Raw genomic sequence first — 17,998 nt, 5'->3', positions numbered from 1 at the left:
GGCCCCCAGAAAGAGAGACAGTAACCTCATCAATGCTGAGACTCCGGTCAGTAGTGGGACATGTTGCTGGAAGGTCTTCACAAGCTGGTCGCAATGATATGACAGAAAGTATTGTTTACAGTGAGATAGCTTTGCTTTGCGCAGTCACGTCAGAAGCGACCCGGGGTGGAAATCGAGAAAGGCTTGTGGCTGCAGGAGGTCGGGTGGGTTGGGGTGGGTTGGGTGTGGTGAGGTGAGCAGAGGTGTGGTGAGGGCTGGAGGGGTCACTTGCAGGTGATGTAAAGACGTTAATAGGAATCCTTTGATTCTCCCGCTCTCCACCCGCATGTCATCTTCCCGGTACACGATCGGTGGTGTCGGGTGTCAAAGAAAAGGTTCTCACATTCGCACAGCTTTTCAAGCGAAGTTTATATTTCTGGAAAGCTGACGCGCATTTTTAATGCTTCTCAGAAACCGGTCTCACAATATATAACAACGGCGCATAATAATCTTTCACTATGTGCATCAAAATTTAATTGTAAATGAGTTCAGAGAGAGAACAGCATACGGTGACTGCAATGTTTCTACTGTTCCTATTTTCATGCATCGTACTATTTATTAACTTTACTCTCGATTGGTATGGTAGATGAAAATATTCAGTTAAGATTTGTCTATGAAACCATCTTGTTATTCTTTCATCAACAACTAGTCATGATTTATATCAGCTTGTGGATGCTGGACGAAGTCTGACAACAAAAATTGTGTCTGTGCTCACCAATGGTGGTCACGTGACACGGATCTCTCAACAACCGGCAAAACTTGATGTTTCCCAACAAGTGGTCTAAAGTCATATATCTATCAACAAAAAGCTGTGTTATGTGTCTATAAACCGTGAAGTGCAAGGTGTCTATCAGCAACTAAGTCACATGTACTTTGCTAAACAAACAATCATACGTTATGAGTTAAAGACAACAATTAGTCACGTCTGCCTTTAAATTGTCTTAAGTTGGCTGCTCTAACTACCAACGTGCTTGCAAGTAAAGCCCACAAAACAAACGAAGAGAAAGAAAGATGCAACGAATGGAAGAAAGGAAGAGGAAAAGTGAATGAATAAATGGATAAAAACTATAAAATTACACGAAGTACGGAATGGAGCCAGCAAGATATTCTCCGGTGTTGAACAGAAGGTTTTGCGAGGAAAGGTCTAGAGTCTAGACGTTGGGGTGTGATTTGTGGGAGTGCTGAATGTTCATCAGCTACAAATAGCTAGGTGTTTGTGATGAGTGTCTAGCGGACTGACTGCACACAATGTTTGTTTGACACACCTGAGTGAGCAGTGAACAGCGTCTGCACCTCAGCCGATCCCTGGTCTACATCGCACTCAATGCGCGGCTGCCGGGTGTGAACGGACCAGTTTGCTCAGCTTTTGTAATGAGTTCCTTTACAATTTCACCTGGACTGGAGGCCAAACTATTTCTGAAATGTCGTCGCAACTTCACAAAAAAGGACATGGACTAAATTTTTTTTTTTTAAAACATTGAATACAAGTGTGCTCTTGAAAGAACTCCTTCATAACAAAAGAAAAAATTGAAGTCTGACAGGCATAATCCCGAACACCAGAAAATGTGACTGGGGACATTTGGTGACATGTCATCGACTTATCTTTTTTTCATCAGACATTTTATATTAGACATTTTCTGTTGAAAGAAAATGTGCTAATCTAGTTGACATCAGGCTGGTTAACCAACGCATGTGCGCAAACGAACATGAACGTAGTAGTTAGCTCCCAACTGACGTTGGGATCACGTAGCAAGAATCAGCAAACTGTTCTCTCTGAAAATAGCGAGACCTTACGATACGATACTTTGTATAGCAATATGATATATCAGGCTCCCGCACGAGTACAGCAGCACTAGTTTATATTGTTAAGATTTTAACATATAATAACCATAATTATCGAGAATAACATGCGAAAACTATGACCGAAAATGTAAAACCAACAATTAAGCTGTAAATAAAAGGTAATTATTTAATTATTTAATTTGACTATAATTTCACTACACATTTTAATACACTTCTTATTAAACACTTCTTTAATACACTTTTCTTATTATGTTCTTCATATTTCTTTAACATGTCTGGTTATGATTAAGGCTCTTGCCGTGACAAAAGGGGAATCTGACAGTAGTTAGCTGTATCGATACCTTAAGGACTCGTACAGACCAGAGCAAACAGTAATAACTAAGCACGTGTGAAGACAGCTCGGTGACGGACGTGCTGACTGTGTCATGGGTCACGTGGAGACACGTGACGATTAAAAACTCTGGGGCTGGGGAGGTAAAACATCGAGGGGGTAAGTGGGGGACTGCGGATGGTTTTTTGATGGACCGAATTAAGTTCATGTCCGATACTATTTCCCTAAATCCGGGTAATTACCCGGCTCCTTGTCTCGAACTACTCGCTACATCACCTTGCACAGCGAAAGGTCGAACTCATGACGTCAGTGTACATAGATACACCTAATTAATGTGCGGTTCCAGCTTTCTCATTGGCTGAGGCTTGTGCAGTGTAAAAGTATCCATGTCCAGTCGTGGTGTATATATAATATGTCTTGCTGACCTTGTCCTGCGCATCTGCGGTATTCACCCAGATTTGGGAAAGGTATCCAGCACTAAACTTTGGACATGTGCAGTAATGTTGACACTATGACAGGCGATCAGAGCAGTAACAATTCATGACACAGTGGACATGGATCTTCCTGTCCCTGATATTATTTACAACACGTGTGTGATATTACTCATGATTTCTTACAGTGACAGGCAAGATACAGCTGTCTGACAGAAATACAGCTTCGTCAACCACAATCGCAGTCAGGAATGAAGTAATAGTGCGTGGTCTTTTATATCAGACAGGAAGTAACTCTTGTGGAAACCTTGCACAAGATACAAAATTCAATACATTCAGTCCTTCCGATGCATTCGTGTTTTCGTGCGTGCGTTCTTGAATTTTCTAGAAAAGGAGCTGTAGCAATAAAAGACAAAGAAACAGAACCTGAGTCAGACCTGTGATCATGTAAACTGTCAGACAGCCACTAAACCTAGTTAGATATACTGTCACTGTGTCCCGAACTTGTTATCGGCAACATTACTTTACTAACAGTCTTGCTCAGTAAACAGAAAGAAGTTGGTCACATCCTTTCTCGTATTTGAATTTTAATTTAACACATATTTATGTCTCCTGTGTGAAAGCTCGGAGCTGATTTAAAACATGCAAAAACCCATTTCCGCGGTTTAAACACCTTAAGCACCGTCCAACCCCTAGTCCTCGACTGATTAAAGGTTAGAGAACTCGATTGCCAAGGTTTTATTAACATCGTGTCAACAGTAGTCAGCAAACTCGCCTGAGAGAGAAGCAAATAGATCTTTCAACACTTTTTTTTATTTCATCCTGTTCGAGGTTTTATCTGGTTCTTGAATGCTGAACACGCTCGAGCCAATGGCCCTCGTACTTGCCAGCCCACGTTGACGCTAAACAAATGAGTGCAAGACGACCATAAGGAAACATGACATTTGACCTTTCTAACTTTATGCTTGTATCCAGGTTTCTCTCTCCTCCCTCGGCTAGGTAGGCAAACGCACAAACATACGAATAAACGATTTATGCACGCAAACAAACACATACAAACAAGAAAACAACGCACGAACTTTCGTATTCATATGCCTACAAATTATAGGTGTTTAAGTGCTGGCAGGCAATAACGGTTTGTGGCGGTGTAAAACTCGTCTGCCGAGACACTAACACCATTGACTGGACCACCGCGACGCTATTCTCAGAGATGACGAGGGACTAAACAGTAAAAGACAATCCTGTACACAGCACTTGAAAATCGCTTGCAGGTGTAAGTGTTGGACAAAAGACATTAATCCCACCTTTCCTTATTACCTCTTCTGTAGTCACAGTCCAGGTGAGCAAAACGGTTGGCACTTGCACTCGCTGACCTCAGGAAAACATTACCGGCTTGACAAAAGGTCTTAGACCAGTGGTTCTTAACCTGGGTTCGATCGAACCGTAGGGGTTCGGTGAGTCGGTCTCAGGGGTTCGGCGGAGCCTCCGCCACGGAGGTCAAGACACACCTGCAATTCGTGATGACACTAAAGAAGGGTTCGGTGAATGTGCATATATGAAACTTGTGAGTTCGGTACCTCAAAACAAGGTTAAGAACCACTGTCTTAGACCATTGAGGAGTGTTAACTGTGACATGCAATCTACAGCTAATGAGTGCACAGGACGAATATGCTAATTAGGTAAAGTCATGTGTCGAGGTCTGGACTCCACTGTGCATAGATGAAAATTTTTACATCTCACGAACACGAAAGGTAAACATCCTCAAATTATGGGAATTAATGCCCTGTTATAATCATCCTCAGTCCAGTAATTATTTAATTATTTAACTTTCCAGAAGATTTGAGATTAAGTTTTCAGATTGACTAGGGTTTGCCTTTATGAAGGAGCTCGAGTTGGTCTTTAAGTTAGACTGCCACAGTTAGTCACGTGTAAAGTTCAGCTTCTTTACAACAGACTGCAGGTGATAAAGAATGGAAAGTGGGATGTAAGTGCAAGTTCCCCGCAGCTTTTCAACACCTACTTTTGTATTGGAGCTGACGTTGGAAGAAAGGAGAAATTTATAGCTGCTACTTAATGGTGGGGAAGTTATGCCCCTTTTTTGCACCTGTCCATGCAAGCCGTGCCCTCCACCCCACCCTTCGCTACTGGAGCTGTTCCGAGATCCGATGACAGTCGGGTGTTTTTATTGTTCTTTGAAGACTGCTGCCGAACACGCAAACGGACACGAACACGCGCGCATACGTACACACGGACATCTTTAAATACCCGGACATCTTGTTTCTCTCCTGACACTGAGCTGAGCTTAGCATCAGAAACTAGTTCTCAAAATCTGAAGCAAATAACACGACTCCGTTCTGTAGCAAGTCTGCAAACATCACCATCCCCAGAAAGATGTTGCAGATACAAACAAAATAAAACAAGTAATAGAAAATGTTTTTTAAAGCACACTTTTATTTAAACAACTAAAAACGGTAAAAAAAAATCCTTACGTCTCTGGATTTTCTTTGACACATATAACTTAAAATATACAAGTGTTAGGGTACCTAACAGGGACACAGAAAGAGCTCTAGGATGATGGGAAGGGAGTGAAAAATTGATTACAAAATTTCAACTGGACTCTCAGACAGACAGACAGACAGACAGACAGACAGACAGACAGACAGACAGACAGACAGACAGACAGACAGACAGACAGACAGACAGACAGACAGACAGACAGACAAAGAAAAGTGTGTAAAATGTTATAAGGGGTGAAGCAAATGAAGAGTGAGGAGAGTGGTTTGGTTGGTTGATAACTAATTGCGACAGTAGTAGTCATGTTTACAGTCATAGTTAAGTGGTTGTAGATATATAATTATATATATGTGTGTGTGTTGATGCAATCTCGCTCTAACAAGGAACATAAGCGAGAAAGGGAGAGTCGAACTCTACAAGTAACGACTAAGAGAGACTCAGACAAACAAAGCGGACACACCGTCTGACAGACAGAATAAAGTTTAAACTGTACTCACTGCCGACACACAAAAGGAACTCATGACTACTCACACTCTCTACATTTAACAATTCCTGCAGGACCGGGACATGAAGGAGGTGGTGAATGCTGACCGCAGCAACAGGGAGCAGATGATCAAGATGTTCAACGAGGCCTCCAACTACCTGAACAAGCTGCCCCCTCACTTCCGGCAGGACCTCGAGCACATGTTCCCCACTTACCTGGAATGGGTGAAGAAGATAGAGAGCGAGCTACAGAAAAGTGACTGCACCATCCTTTTCGCAGGTGAGGTATAAGGGGGAAACTCTCTATTCGGCATCACACCTCATGATGAGATGATTGATGATTGTTGAACGATGGTGGAGAACGAGAAAGATTTTTTTAAAATATTTTTATTACTCGCTTCCCCGAACTTTCCAACAGGTGAAACGGGGGCCGGAAAAAGCACCCTCATCAACTTAGTCGTCGGCTGCCAGATCCTGCCAACGGACATCATCAACGGCACCAAGACGATCTGCGAACTGCGCCATTCCGAGACGGAGAGAAAGGCGATCTTTCACTACTGCGATGGGAGAAAATCCTCCATGCTGGTGTGTCGCACAGAGCAGGAGGTCAGCCGCTTCCTGGCCGAGCTGACCAATCACGTGACCATGGTGGACCAGCAAACGGACGAAAGCCCGTATGAGAAGATCGAGATTTACTGGCCGCTTCCCATTCTGGGCGTAAGTCACGTGACTGGGAAGCTGGACTACAGCAACCCAGTCAAACACTCCACTACCTGACACAAAAACGCATGATACCCTGTACAGAACCAAGAACCAATCAAATGTCTGAAAAATAACAAATTAAACAAAAAACATGGCAAACGAGTGATGTTCGGAGATCGGGTTCCGATGATGTTTTCTTAACATCTAATCTTATTTAAGAAAACTTTCATCACTGTCACTGTCACTGTCGCTGTCATGTGAACCAGTCGTTCATCCTGACGACCATGTTCTTCATTAGTTGTTACTAACTCCGATTGGTTAAATGTTTGGGGGTCGTATGAGGGGAATTCCCCTCGGATGGTGGTGTAATTATCCCGGTATCATCTCTTAGTCAGATTACAGCTAATCTTAGAAATGACTTTGATAAGCGGCATTCACACAGGGTATCATGATTGCAGATGCCAGTGTTGGTGTTGTGTTACTGAATGTCGTTTGTGATGACTCAGTAGGTGGGATGTGTGACAGTTTTTATGTGCGGAATTCTGGTTGCTGTGAGGCAAGACGGTTCTAGGAACTGGGGAGGTGGTATTAACAAGGAACTGCGAAGCGGGAGGATTCAGAGAAAGGAAGATCGAGGTGGATAACCCCAAAACACGCAAACGTGGGTACAAGTGAACACAGACGACCTACCATGCACACACACACACACACAAGCTTACACACATACAAACACACGCCACACACGCATGTACTTAAACACGCACACATATTTTACACACACACACAATAACACACGCAAGTGTACAAATACAAACGACCGCCCATACATATGTACATGTGCGCATTAAAAACTCTCAAACATACACATGTGCACTCACCTACAAATACTTATTGAGCAAATGTATGGCCTTCATAACACTTAGTAAACGACTAGATAAATATCTCTGGTAAGTGTAAAGGATTTTTGTTTTATTTTTTTTTTTTTTTTACAAGAATGTTTCACGACTATAGTTATGTAGAAGAGAACCAAAAGGCAAAACTTGCCAGCCGTGCAATCCTTTTTTTTATTTTTATTATTGAGGTTTCTTTCAAAAGCCGCCGTTTTCAACGCCCATAAATCACAGACGTCTCACTTTTGACAACCGATTCTTATCTCTTTCATGGCGACCAGGAAGTGAGATTCATTGTGAGAAAGCTTCAGCTATGTCATGTGATGTATATTATTTTTTTTCTTCTGAGATCAGCTAAGGAGAACACAAAAATAGTATCAAGATAATATCAAGATATTGAGGCATATCATCCTGGTTGCGCAGATCTGGACTGTGTTTTTAAATTTGCGAATAGTTAAGGTTTTTAATTTTTAATTAGCTGTTTATTTATCTTAAATATTTTAAAATAAAATGGGCTTCATGTCTAATGTAATATACTATGCGATTGCTCACTGAAAAATACTGTCTGCTTAGGCAAAGTGAAGCTGATAGAGGTGGCTAAGTACAAGAGAGAACAATATATTATGGAACCTGTCATAAGATTTTGTTGCTGTTTTTTTTGTTGGAAGTTTTTTAAGCTATATTTTGACCTACCTTTTATTTAAATACTTTATAGAGTGGCAAGATATGGAACACAAAACGAACAAAGAGAATCGTCCTTGTTTATGACTGTCGTAAATATATCTGTTAAATATTTCTTATGAGAAACTCAGAGATAAACCTGTGTCAGGTCGACCTTACAGGCAGCTTCATTTTGTTGTTGTTGTTGTTTTGTTTTGTTTTGTTTTTGTTTTTGTTTTGTTTTGTTTTTTTTTAACGAAAGTCGATATTAAAGTAAAAACTAACAGATTCTTCCCATATTCACTCGGCATCTCTTGTTCCGCTCCTCCAAACATGATATTTACACTCTTGCAGTCTGGGGTCGTGATGGTGGACAGTCCTGGGGTCGGGGACAGCAGGAAGTTGTCCAAACAACTGGAGTCCTACATGTCACGTGCCTTTGGCTTCATCTACGTCATCAACTCCAGCAACGCAGGCGGCATACACCGGGACAGAGTAAGAAACAACTCCCTTTCCTCAGACACCGTCCACAACACCTATTTGTTTACTAGTTGTCTAATCATGTTGATGTTGTCACCTCCACTTCAGGTGCAAAGGAAAAGTTTCTCTTGCTCGTTGATTTTTATATTTTGTTGTAGTGGATCGTAAAGACTTGCGTTAAAGGAAAAGGCAAGGAAAATATAGAAGTGGAAAATACTGACAGATAAATTTTTTGTCACGATGTACGGTCAATTTTTTTTTTTTTTTTTTGTTGGTTTTTTTTGTTGTTGTTGTTGTTGTTTTGTTTTGTTTTTGTTTTTTTTTTTTTGTTCACACACACACTCGTAAGAAAACATTTTGCTAGAACATGGACATGGTAACAGACAGCCGACTCCGCGCCGCAAACATTTTTTTTTTCAGTCACAGCTGAGGGAGTAAAAGAAAGAACAGAGATATATATATATAGTGAAATTATTTATGCCTCTCTCTTTCTCTTCATTTTGTGATATCACTCTTCGTGTCTGCTTGCGTGAGGTCTTTCTGTAAACTTTAGGGGAAACAATTTCTTGAAGAGAAACACACCCACGTATCAGCTAGCGACATTTTTTTCAATGTCTCTAGTTGGAAACCAGAAGTTTTGAGCAGAAACGATTCCAAACTCTATTATTTATCATTTAAACTCCACTTCTTATTTTCCTTGCCTTGTCCTATTTTCAGAACCTTTATAGTTGGTCATTTGTTTGAATTGTTTGGACTGAGAGATGAGACGACAGCTCGTTTCTTCACATGTTAGTGGAAATAACCAAGAATTAGATATCATCGCACCTTATCATTATGTCCTAAAATCACATCAATGAACAGTTGGGACTATCCCCTTGATGACGTCAGAGACTATCTACTCAAGGCGAGCTTTGGTGGTGGGTTTGTCTAGCTAGGTCAGCTGCTGCGCCAGGCGGTGGAGCGCAGCGAGTTCGGATTCGACCCTTCCACCGCGCTCTTCGTGTGCAACTGGTGGGACCAGGTGCCTCCTGCCGAGCAGGAGAAGGTTCTGGGGGTGACACTCGGCCGCCTGTCACAGGTGTGGCCAGGTGTGAGACGCTCACAGGTCTTCCCCATCTCCTCCATCAGGGTAATTTTTGCCACTATTTTTTTTAGGGAGGTAAGAGGGTGAATTGTTGGTAAATATTGAGACGGTCTTAATTGCAGCACATCATATAACTTTGTAGGGCGTGTGAAACAACACTGGCTACACTGGCCTCTGTGTGTGTGTGTGTGTGTGTGTGTGTAGATGAGAGTGCGTGCGTGTGCATGCGTGTATGTGAATGTGTGAGTGTGAGAGAGAGAGAGGGGAAAGAATGAGAGAAAATAAGAGTGTACTGAAGAGAGTGTGTGTATATATCTTTGAGAAAGTGTGAGTGTATTGGAAAGTGTATGTGCACGCGCGCCAGCGCAGGTGTGAGAAATAAAGAGTATGCATTCGCGTGTTTTGTGTTGAAATAGAAGATACCATACTTGATATGTGGATGGAGAGAAATATTTACTTTAAACAAATGCAAAACGGAGACAAAAAAAAAGGACAACTGTCATTCCCCATGTGTATACAAATGTTCTTTTTCCTCTTTATTATTATATGACAGAGATCCACTGATCCCTCGTTGCAGCAGTGCAATACCTAGCCACACAGCAGTTTGGTAAACTTTCTGTGTTTTTAACCATATTTATAAATAATGTCTCACCCTGAGCTCATGGATAACATCACTCGCATTTAAGCTCAGCAGTTTGCGTCATTGGACCGACTTCTTGGCGATGTTCTTTCCATCATTTACTTGCTGTCTGACCGCAGGCCCTCAAGGCGGTGGAGTCGAGACACATTCTACCTGAATACAAAGAACTAGTGGCCGGTATTCGCTTGATGCTACCTCGCACTTTAAATTCGAAGCTGTGTACCTATTACAGGTAAATATTTGTTCTTCAGTCGCCGAAGATGTGCTGTCTATAAAGATGTGCATTAAGTTCCTGATTTATTTGTAGAAGTAAAGGAATTTTTTATGTCTGTGTATTTTTGTATCGCTGATATTCGATTTGTTTATGTGACTTACTTTGAAACACTTCCTCGGCACCACGATAGACATAATCTTTAATGTTTGTTTCTTTGTAACACAGTGATAACATGTGGGTACCGGTTAAATGATTGAAAAGAAATAAAACTAGTAAATTAAGGAAAGAGGGAAAAAGTAACTGAATGAAAAGAAGTAGCGAAGGAATGAAAGGAGAAGGAACAACGTGTTAGAGACTTTAATTCTGTTTCCTATTTGTCTGCAGATGGTTGTCGGGGGTGTTGAAGAGGTCGCTGTACTCGTTAAAGATCTCCATCAACATTGGGCGGAAGCAGATGGCTGACAAGGAGACGATGAGCCAGAACGTGCGCAGCCAGATGGAAGCTCTGGACCGTCAGTCCGAAGACAGCTTGCATGACATGAGGGACAACCTCCGCCGAGAGGTGGACGCCACCACCAGGTCTGATGGACCACTTTATACACGCCGCCATCTAGCGGCCGACTATATATACATCTGGTGGCCCACCTTATACACACCCCATCTGTCTTCTGCTACCGCCTTTGATGTCTACACCAGCTTTTACACTGCCACAGTTATATCCTCATTCTTTTTATTGTTGTTGTTGTTTGCTGCTTGTTTGTTTGGGCTTTTCGTCGGGTTTTTTTTATATTTTAATGGGGATATTCGACAGGAAGGGTGTGGATGTTTACTTTTTGAAGAGGGTAAGTGAGGTTTTTTGGTTTTCTTTCTTTTTTTTTTTTTTACTCGGTGGTGATAGCTTTTGTAATTGTTTTTCCTCTATTCATTCTTTTTCTTCTCAACCTCATCATCTCCTTCCTCTTGTTTATCTACGCGATCGTCCTCGTCCTCTCTCTTCCTCGTTCCCATCCTCCAGCTTCTTTTCTTCTGCCTTCCTTAATTAACTGTTTGTTCCTCTTATTCTTCAGTTATTCTTATCATCGTCGTCGTCGTTCTTGTATTGGTTGTCGTCAGTGTTGTCGTCGTCATTCTGTTTTATCCTACTCTTTATCATCTTTCCACCTTTATCTGTCTTCTGCAACTTTATTTCTTCTCTCTCTTTCTCTCTCTCTCTCTCGTTTTGTCTATATTTCCTGGTCACCTTACCTCCCGTGCTTAATGAGCACGGTTCACGCGCAATTTCAGGCTAAGTAATTAACAAGAGATGTGCATATGATAAAAAGATATTTTACGGGATTAAACACTTGTCACAGGAAGCTGGTGGCCTTTTTGAAGTCTGAGGATTGCATGGCCCAGCTGCGGTACTGGACTCCCACTGACTGCCCTCCTCCCGACACCAGAAACGTAAAGAATGTTGTCAAGGAGGCGGCGTCGAAATTCGCCGAACGTCTGACACTACTCGTCGACGACTGGGAGTACAACAACAACCAGGTGTCGAGAATCAAATCCAGCATCATCAAGTCCTTCCAACGCCGACTAGAACTCTTTGAGGACCAGCTAAAAAAAATCGAAAGTAGGTTCGAACGGTTCCGTGCTGTCAAAGGATTTCAGGAAAAGGTGGCCATTTGGTCAGCTCCTCTTCCCTTTTGTCACTTGCAAGATCAAAGCAAAGTCTTTCGGATGACAGTTGAAGATGCATGTGAACAAAGGGGAGGGGAAAAACGTGAAGAAATTTTTGTATTCTTCGCGTTCTCCCATTTCACTTTGTTCGCAAAATATTAATCAGTGAAGTTGATGGTGGTATCACTTTCAGTTACATTTTTGACGGCATTTCTAGTCTAATTACAGATGTAGACAAACAGTAGTACCAATATATGTTGTTATTGTTGGGTTTTTTTCAGGTGTACTGTTTGATGGTGTCGAGGGAACTGCCGTAATAACGGATTTTCACAGCTCCATGAGGCATCAAATGCCTGTGAAAAACGTGAGTTTCTTTCTCCTGACTTTCTGACTTTCCTCTAAGCTGTTTGAACACCAGCTGCAGGAGCTACACCTACAGTAATAATCGTGGTGTAGGCTGTAATGTTGTAGTAGTTGTAGTTGCTAATGCTGCCGCTGCTGCTGATGATGCTGGGAAGGAGGATAAATGTTGTTGTTTGGTTCCAGTGTACTTCGTAATGATTGACGATAAAAACATTAGTAATCAGTGTGTTAACACACACACACACAAGATTTTGATTGAAGTGGCACAACACACAGCAAGAAAGTTAATTATTTGTACAAAGGTCTGGCAGAAGGCGAGGAAGGAGAAAGTGAGCAAACCTGGGGAATCAGGCTTCTTGAGTCTTGGCAACGCCATCAGTGGGTGTCGAACCCTTGACCTTAAGGCCAAGCAGCTTCAGAGCATCTTCAAACACTACAGCAGCCGCGACCCTCGGGTCATGGCGGAAGCCTGCATGTACTTCCTGCAGACCATCAAGGAGGAGGACCTCGCCTACGCCATCAAGAAGTTCTTTGAGAGGTAGCGGACTCCATCTAGCGAAATAATTAAACAACCTGTACCACGCAGTCCACTCACCCCCACTAAATTTGACTCCAGTGTTATCGCTGTCACCCGCTAGAAGTCACGTGTTTGTACCACACAATCCGCTAAAACTGACAGACTGTTCGTCGAACCCATAAACTTTTATCTACAGCAATTCTTTGTTGGGTGATAATAACCAAACGCACAATGGCTACACGCAAGTCAAAACACAGACACTTTTCAGCAGTCTTGTATTAATATCTCTGTATGAATCAAATCTGTTTTTAGTTTCTGGAGAGAGTTATGGCACGAGTATGGAGTAATTCTGAATCGTGTCCCCAGAGTGTTAAGTCTCTAGTTGGATTGTGTTCTCAAAGTGTTATGTCTCTATTTGGATCACGTCCACAGAGTGGCCAAGCGGTTCGACGCTGCCAGCAAGCTGCTGCCAGAGTTCCTGAAGGCCGATCGGAGCCTCCTTCAGACCTTGCAGGGCGAGGTGAAGGACGAGCAGCAGATGTTGCGGGATGTGTACCCCAACCTGGTGTCGTCATGCCTCGCGCTGCAGGGTCAGCTGGACATGTTCTTCGTCAGACGCCTCATGCTCTTTGACTTCCACATGAGTGAACTGAGGTGGGTGCCACTGTCGGGATACTGATCCTGGTTCTAAGCTTGACTGTCAGTACACTGAAGCCCCTGAGCATGTTGTAGACTGATCTCAATATGTTGTAAGTGTAATTGTCAAGATAATAATCCACCTTACATGTTGCAAGCTTAACAAGATATTAACCCCTCTCGTGTTGCAAATGTGACACCTGATACTCCTTTGCATACTGTGAAAGCGGAATTTATTCCCCAGGCAATTAATTTCTATTTGCAATATATATATATGTAAATTTGTTCACTGCTTCCCTGAACACAAAGAAACCACGCATCCTCCTGGTCTGACACGCCTCACTTGCCTTGCGTGTCTCAGGTACGACGCAAGCAAGCCCATAGGCCGAGGGACATTCGCAGACGTGTACACCAGCTCCATCGCTACACAAGAAGGGAACCTAACCGTGGCCCTAAAGATCCAACGGGAGAAGCTGACCTCAAAGAACGTCAGTGACGTCCTGCTGGAGGACAGGACTCTCAGGTGTGTCCTCGATTGCAGGGGTGTACCTGTCCGCCTTAAAGACAGAACTCTTCCTTTGGTCTATATTTGTAAGTCGTAGCTAAGCATAGGGTTATCAGATGCATCCAATTGTCCTGCTCGTCTGTCACTAGACGAGCCTCAGGTGGACATCCCTAGAGATAGCATATACAGTGAACTTATCGCAGTATCCATCCAATTCTCTCATTCCGACGCTTTTGACTTCCCCTGATAAATCAGGTGTCCATATGCTGATTATTATTATTAGAAGGCAATCTAAGTTTTCAACTTAACCGAACATTTCTGGTCTGCAGGGACCTGAAGCACAAGCACATCATCCACTACTACGGGGCGGCCAAAGAACAGCACGGGGCGGACCTACGGTGGGTGATGGTCCTGGAGGCTTGTAAACGGACCATCAAGCAGCGCTTCATGAACGACTCGGACGCCCGCGTGCCGGGCCGCGTGGAGATTGCCTCCCTGCGCGTGGACGCCATGCGGGAAGTGGCGCACTTTGCCCTGCAGATCTGCAGCGCCCTCTCTTACCTTCATGACCGCAACATTGTGCATCGGGACCTCAAGTCCGATAACATTCTGGTCAGTTTTCGCATCATCATCATCATCATCATCATCATCATCATCATCATCATCATCATCATCGTCACTATTAAACCTAGCTTATACCTCATTCAAGTAAGAAAAAAAAATAATAAACAGTTTCCTAGTCTACTGACCTTTTAAGGGATTTATTGTGTTTACCTGGACCTTAAGGTAGAAGGCGAAATCACGTTTCATTCTACACTCAAATCAGTCTCAAACCTTCATATCATTTCTACCTGTACAGTTTTTTGGAATGCCTGTAGTTTTAACCCTTTCCTTACATTTGTGGACTTGTCACCAGCTCACCGACAAGGATGTGGTGAAGTTAACAGACGTGGGGCTCGCCAAGCAAGCCAGAGATATTGCTGGCACCCTTGCTGGCACACCCGTGTATATGGCACCCGAAATTCTGCTTCAGCAAGGCCAATACGACATGCGAGCCGACATATTTAGGTTAACAAAAAAATATTTTTATGATCTAAATCTGATTTTATCCTTCTTCGTTTAAACACTGAGAATATGACACCTTTTCCTTGTAGTTGTTTGTCAGTTATTACATATAAAGCCCCTCCCCGACCACAGGTGATGAACTATTCCTTCCTTTTAATGTATCTCCATCTCAACCAGAGAACGTTTTCATTTGTGAGGATCTTTGTTCACAATCCGATCTGAGAATTGCTTGTCTGTCAACAGTCTGGCTGTCATCTTGTGGGAGTTGTGGTATGGCGAGGATTCCGCCGATCACATCAGTACTCATTTGTTTGGTCGCTTGGAGGACGCCATCAAAAACGGTCTGCGCCCCTCAGTCACCATGAGTCAAAAGCCACCGGATGATTGGATAAAACTTCTACAGTCAGGATGGGAGTATGAAGCGGCAAGGCGGCCAAGTGTCAAAGAAGTAGCAGAATTTTTTGAGCGATTTCTCAGAGATAACCCAAGCTAACATTGTCACCCACAACCTTAGACACTGAGAATCCCAATCCAAGGGAGACGACCATATTATTTCCCCCCCCCCACTATCACTAGACTTGTATCTAGCTTTGTTCCATGCTACAAGACTTTGTTAAGAATAACTTAGCGCACTGGGACTGGCTTCATAACTAGCTTTCGGCTTCGTACACGACACTTCAGTCTGCTACATATCTAGGAAATGGTTGTGGACAGTGTCATCGTCGGCATGGGTCACTCTAGCGCTTCTTGCAAGTATTATGCTTCTACTATCACAATCAAACTTGTAATAAATGTTTCATGATTACTCCTATATTCTCTTTTAAGTACAAAGGTCAGTGGCCACAAATTTCAGCAGGGACGCTGAAAGTAAATAATATTCAGGTGTTTACATTTCAGTATACTGAACACACAAAATATGGCCGATTAGAAACTTGACACTGGAGTAGTTTGAACTGTGTTATGGCAAATATGTGTATACCTACTGGAAATGTTTACATAAATCACGCCTGATAAGATATAATTTTGTTTATTTGTGTGTAATCGTCTCTATATTGTGATCGTATAATGTTTTCATATTTTTCAATCCATATGTGAGCCTGTTAATGAAATATGTTCAACGTGATAGTTTTTGGAATGCACAGAAGAAGAGATCATTAAAGGTTAAGGGAGACGCTGAAATCAAGTGATGTGTGTGTGGGTGTGTGTGAACGAAGCATTTCGTGTAAGTTTTGCTTTCTACAATATACACAAGAAAGGCACCAAACATTTTAGACAAGGCCTCAGAGACTTAAAATGGCTAACAGCATTTTAAATGAATGCATAAAGTAGACGTTTTCCACAGATCCATTGTTCTGAGTTCGGACCTGAAGGTACTGTATATAGCCGACAATACACAATGCACAGCAAGCTGTCAAAGTGCTAATGCGTTCTATCGAGATCGGAAGTAAAAAGATGTTTAATTCTTGAGGTCAATATTTGTGCCAGACAAGATGGATGGCAAAGCGAAATGGTCGCTTGATGTCCACCAGTATTCATCAAAACTTCTTCCAGATACCAAAAGTTTCTCAATGTGATATTTATCCTCCGGAATTTTCAGATTATTCCTGGTCATCGGCTCCAGACCATTTTCCACCAGACAGCTGTCGTAACCTCATCAATGCTACACCCAATGGGAGAGGTGGTTCTATAAATTCAAAAAGAGATGTCCGTGCACATTAACATTCTTATGGACTGACAATTTGAAAAGCTTTAAGGAAGACGGAAGAGTGCAAGAAGGTACTCACCGCCGTCTTGCAGGGCCGCCGAGAGCCAGCCCGGGCCCCGGGACAGACGACCTCTCCGGGCCCCTTGTACTTGTAATCGTAAATTATTTTCCCAGTATATAATGTATGTTTACAATTCGAATCTCAATATCTACACTCAAACTCAACTTCTGCATGTGTAATGCTTGGGTGTTCTGTCCTTAGACCTTTCTTTAAAAGAAAAAGAAAAGGAGAAGAAGAAAAAAAAATCCACTGACCAAGGCCGGGCCCCCTTGACAGCCGCGGGCCCGGGTACACCAGACCCCTGTCCCCCCCTCTCGTCAGGCCTGCCGTCTTGTTAGCCACACGTCCGATGTCTTGTCTCATTGTCTACGCTATGTTATTCTCTTTGGTGTCTGAATTCAATAAATCAATGAGTTGCCGCAGTGATCTGTTTGATCCATACAACTGCCTTTTTTCCCAGGTCTGATAAGTTTGTTCATTTCAATGGTACAAGGGAGAAGATCCACTGCAGTGTACTCTTAGGTAAGGGCAATAATCGAGAGGTTGCTGTTCCTATCCCATGCAAACCACGCAAGGTTCGCTAGATGAACCCTTGCAGAGTTTGTGCAACTGTAGTTGTGACCATCAAACATGCCACACAAGTGATAATGACGCTTTCAATCCCTGCGCTGTGCAAGTTTCAGACAAAGGTATCTCTTAAAACTTCTGCGGTTGTGTAAGAAAATGTGAAGTTGCTGACCATGGTGCCACGTGGCCCTTGCCAGCTTCCTTGCGATTCACTATCTGGACAAAAAAAATTGTTTGGCAGTCTGCAGACCGACATATGCTGAAATAAGTCTAATTGATCCGTGACATCATTTCAGAACATGAATAGGCTTTTGTTGCCTAGACTACAGCCACTGGGAGTGCAGGGAGCCAATTAATTATTTATAAACTTGACTACCAGACTGGATGACAGTAAAACACATAGACCATCAGACACATGTAGGCAATGGAGTAAGTTAAAAGAAAGATGAAAGGAAAAAAGTAATTACTTTCATAAACACACAAATGCATGCACAAATTTAAGCCACTAGTTTGAAAATGTTTTTAATTTATAGATAAAAATATAAATTTATAAAATGTAACAAAAAGCACTATTGCTATATCTATTTAGCAAAAAATTAAATAATACAACCAACAAGATCACTCCCAAAAATATTTTAATAATGCATCC

The 17,998-nt window shown here is 42.4% G+C and overlaps 1 protein-coding gene across 3 annotated transcripts in view; it reads left to right on the top strand.

Annotated features, from left to right (window-relative positions):
- Positions 1 to 16,186, top strand: part of LOC112571715 — a 34,946-nt gene extending 18,760 nt beyond the window's left edge. For 2 of the 3 annotated variants that reach the window (XM_025250938.1, XM_025250937.1), the window contains exons 3-16: positions 5,677 to 5,881; positions 6,020 to 6,318; positions 8,208 to 8,348; positions 9,265 to 9,462; positions 10,177 to 10,289; positions 10,656 to 10,850; positions 11,624 to 11,883; positions 12,212 to 12,294; positions 12,596 to 12,831; positions 13,243 to 13,464; positions 13,808 to 13,969; positions 14,281 to 14,563; positions 14,868 to 15,015; positions 15,256 to 16,186. In XM_025250938.1, the coding sequence (XP_025106723.1) occupies positions 5,677 to 5,881; positions 6,020 to 6,318; positions 8,208 to 8,348; positions 9,265 to 9,462; positions 10,177 to 10,289; positions 10,656 to 10,850; positions 11,624 to 11,883; positions 12,212 to 12,294; positions 12,596 to 12,831; positions 13,243 to 13,464; positions 13,808 to 13,969; positions 14,281 to 14,563; positions 14,868 to 15,015; positions 15,256 to 15,509 (2,799 nt within the window). In that variant the 3' untranslated portion in view covers positions 15,510 to 16,186. Of the gene's footprint in view, positions 1 to 5,676; positions 5,882 to 6,019; positions 6,319 to 8,207; positions 8,349 to 9,264; positions 9,463 to 10,176; positions 10,290 to 10,655; positions 10,851 to 11,623; positions 11,884 to 12,211; positions 12,295 to 12,595; positions 12,832 to 13,242; positions 13,465 to 13,807; positions 13,970 to 14,280; positions 14,564 to 14,867; positions 15,020 to 15,255 lie in introns of all 3 variants that reach the window. The other variant, XM_025250939.1, reaches the window with a different exon arrangement.
- Positions 16,187 to 17,998: the final 1,812 nt, after the last annotated feature.

This window comes from Pomacea canaliculata, linkage group LG9, assembly GCF_003073045.1.
Source record: "Pomacea canaliculata isolate SZHN2017 linkage group LG9, ASM307304v1, whole genome shotgun sequence".
Classification (NCBI taxonomy): Eukaryota; Metazoa; Mollusca; class Gastropoda; order Architaenioglossa; family Ampullariidae; genus Pomacea; species Pomacea canaliculata.
Note: the sequence above shows the minus strand (reverse complement) of the source record. Positions and strands in the feature narration are given on the sequence as shown.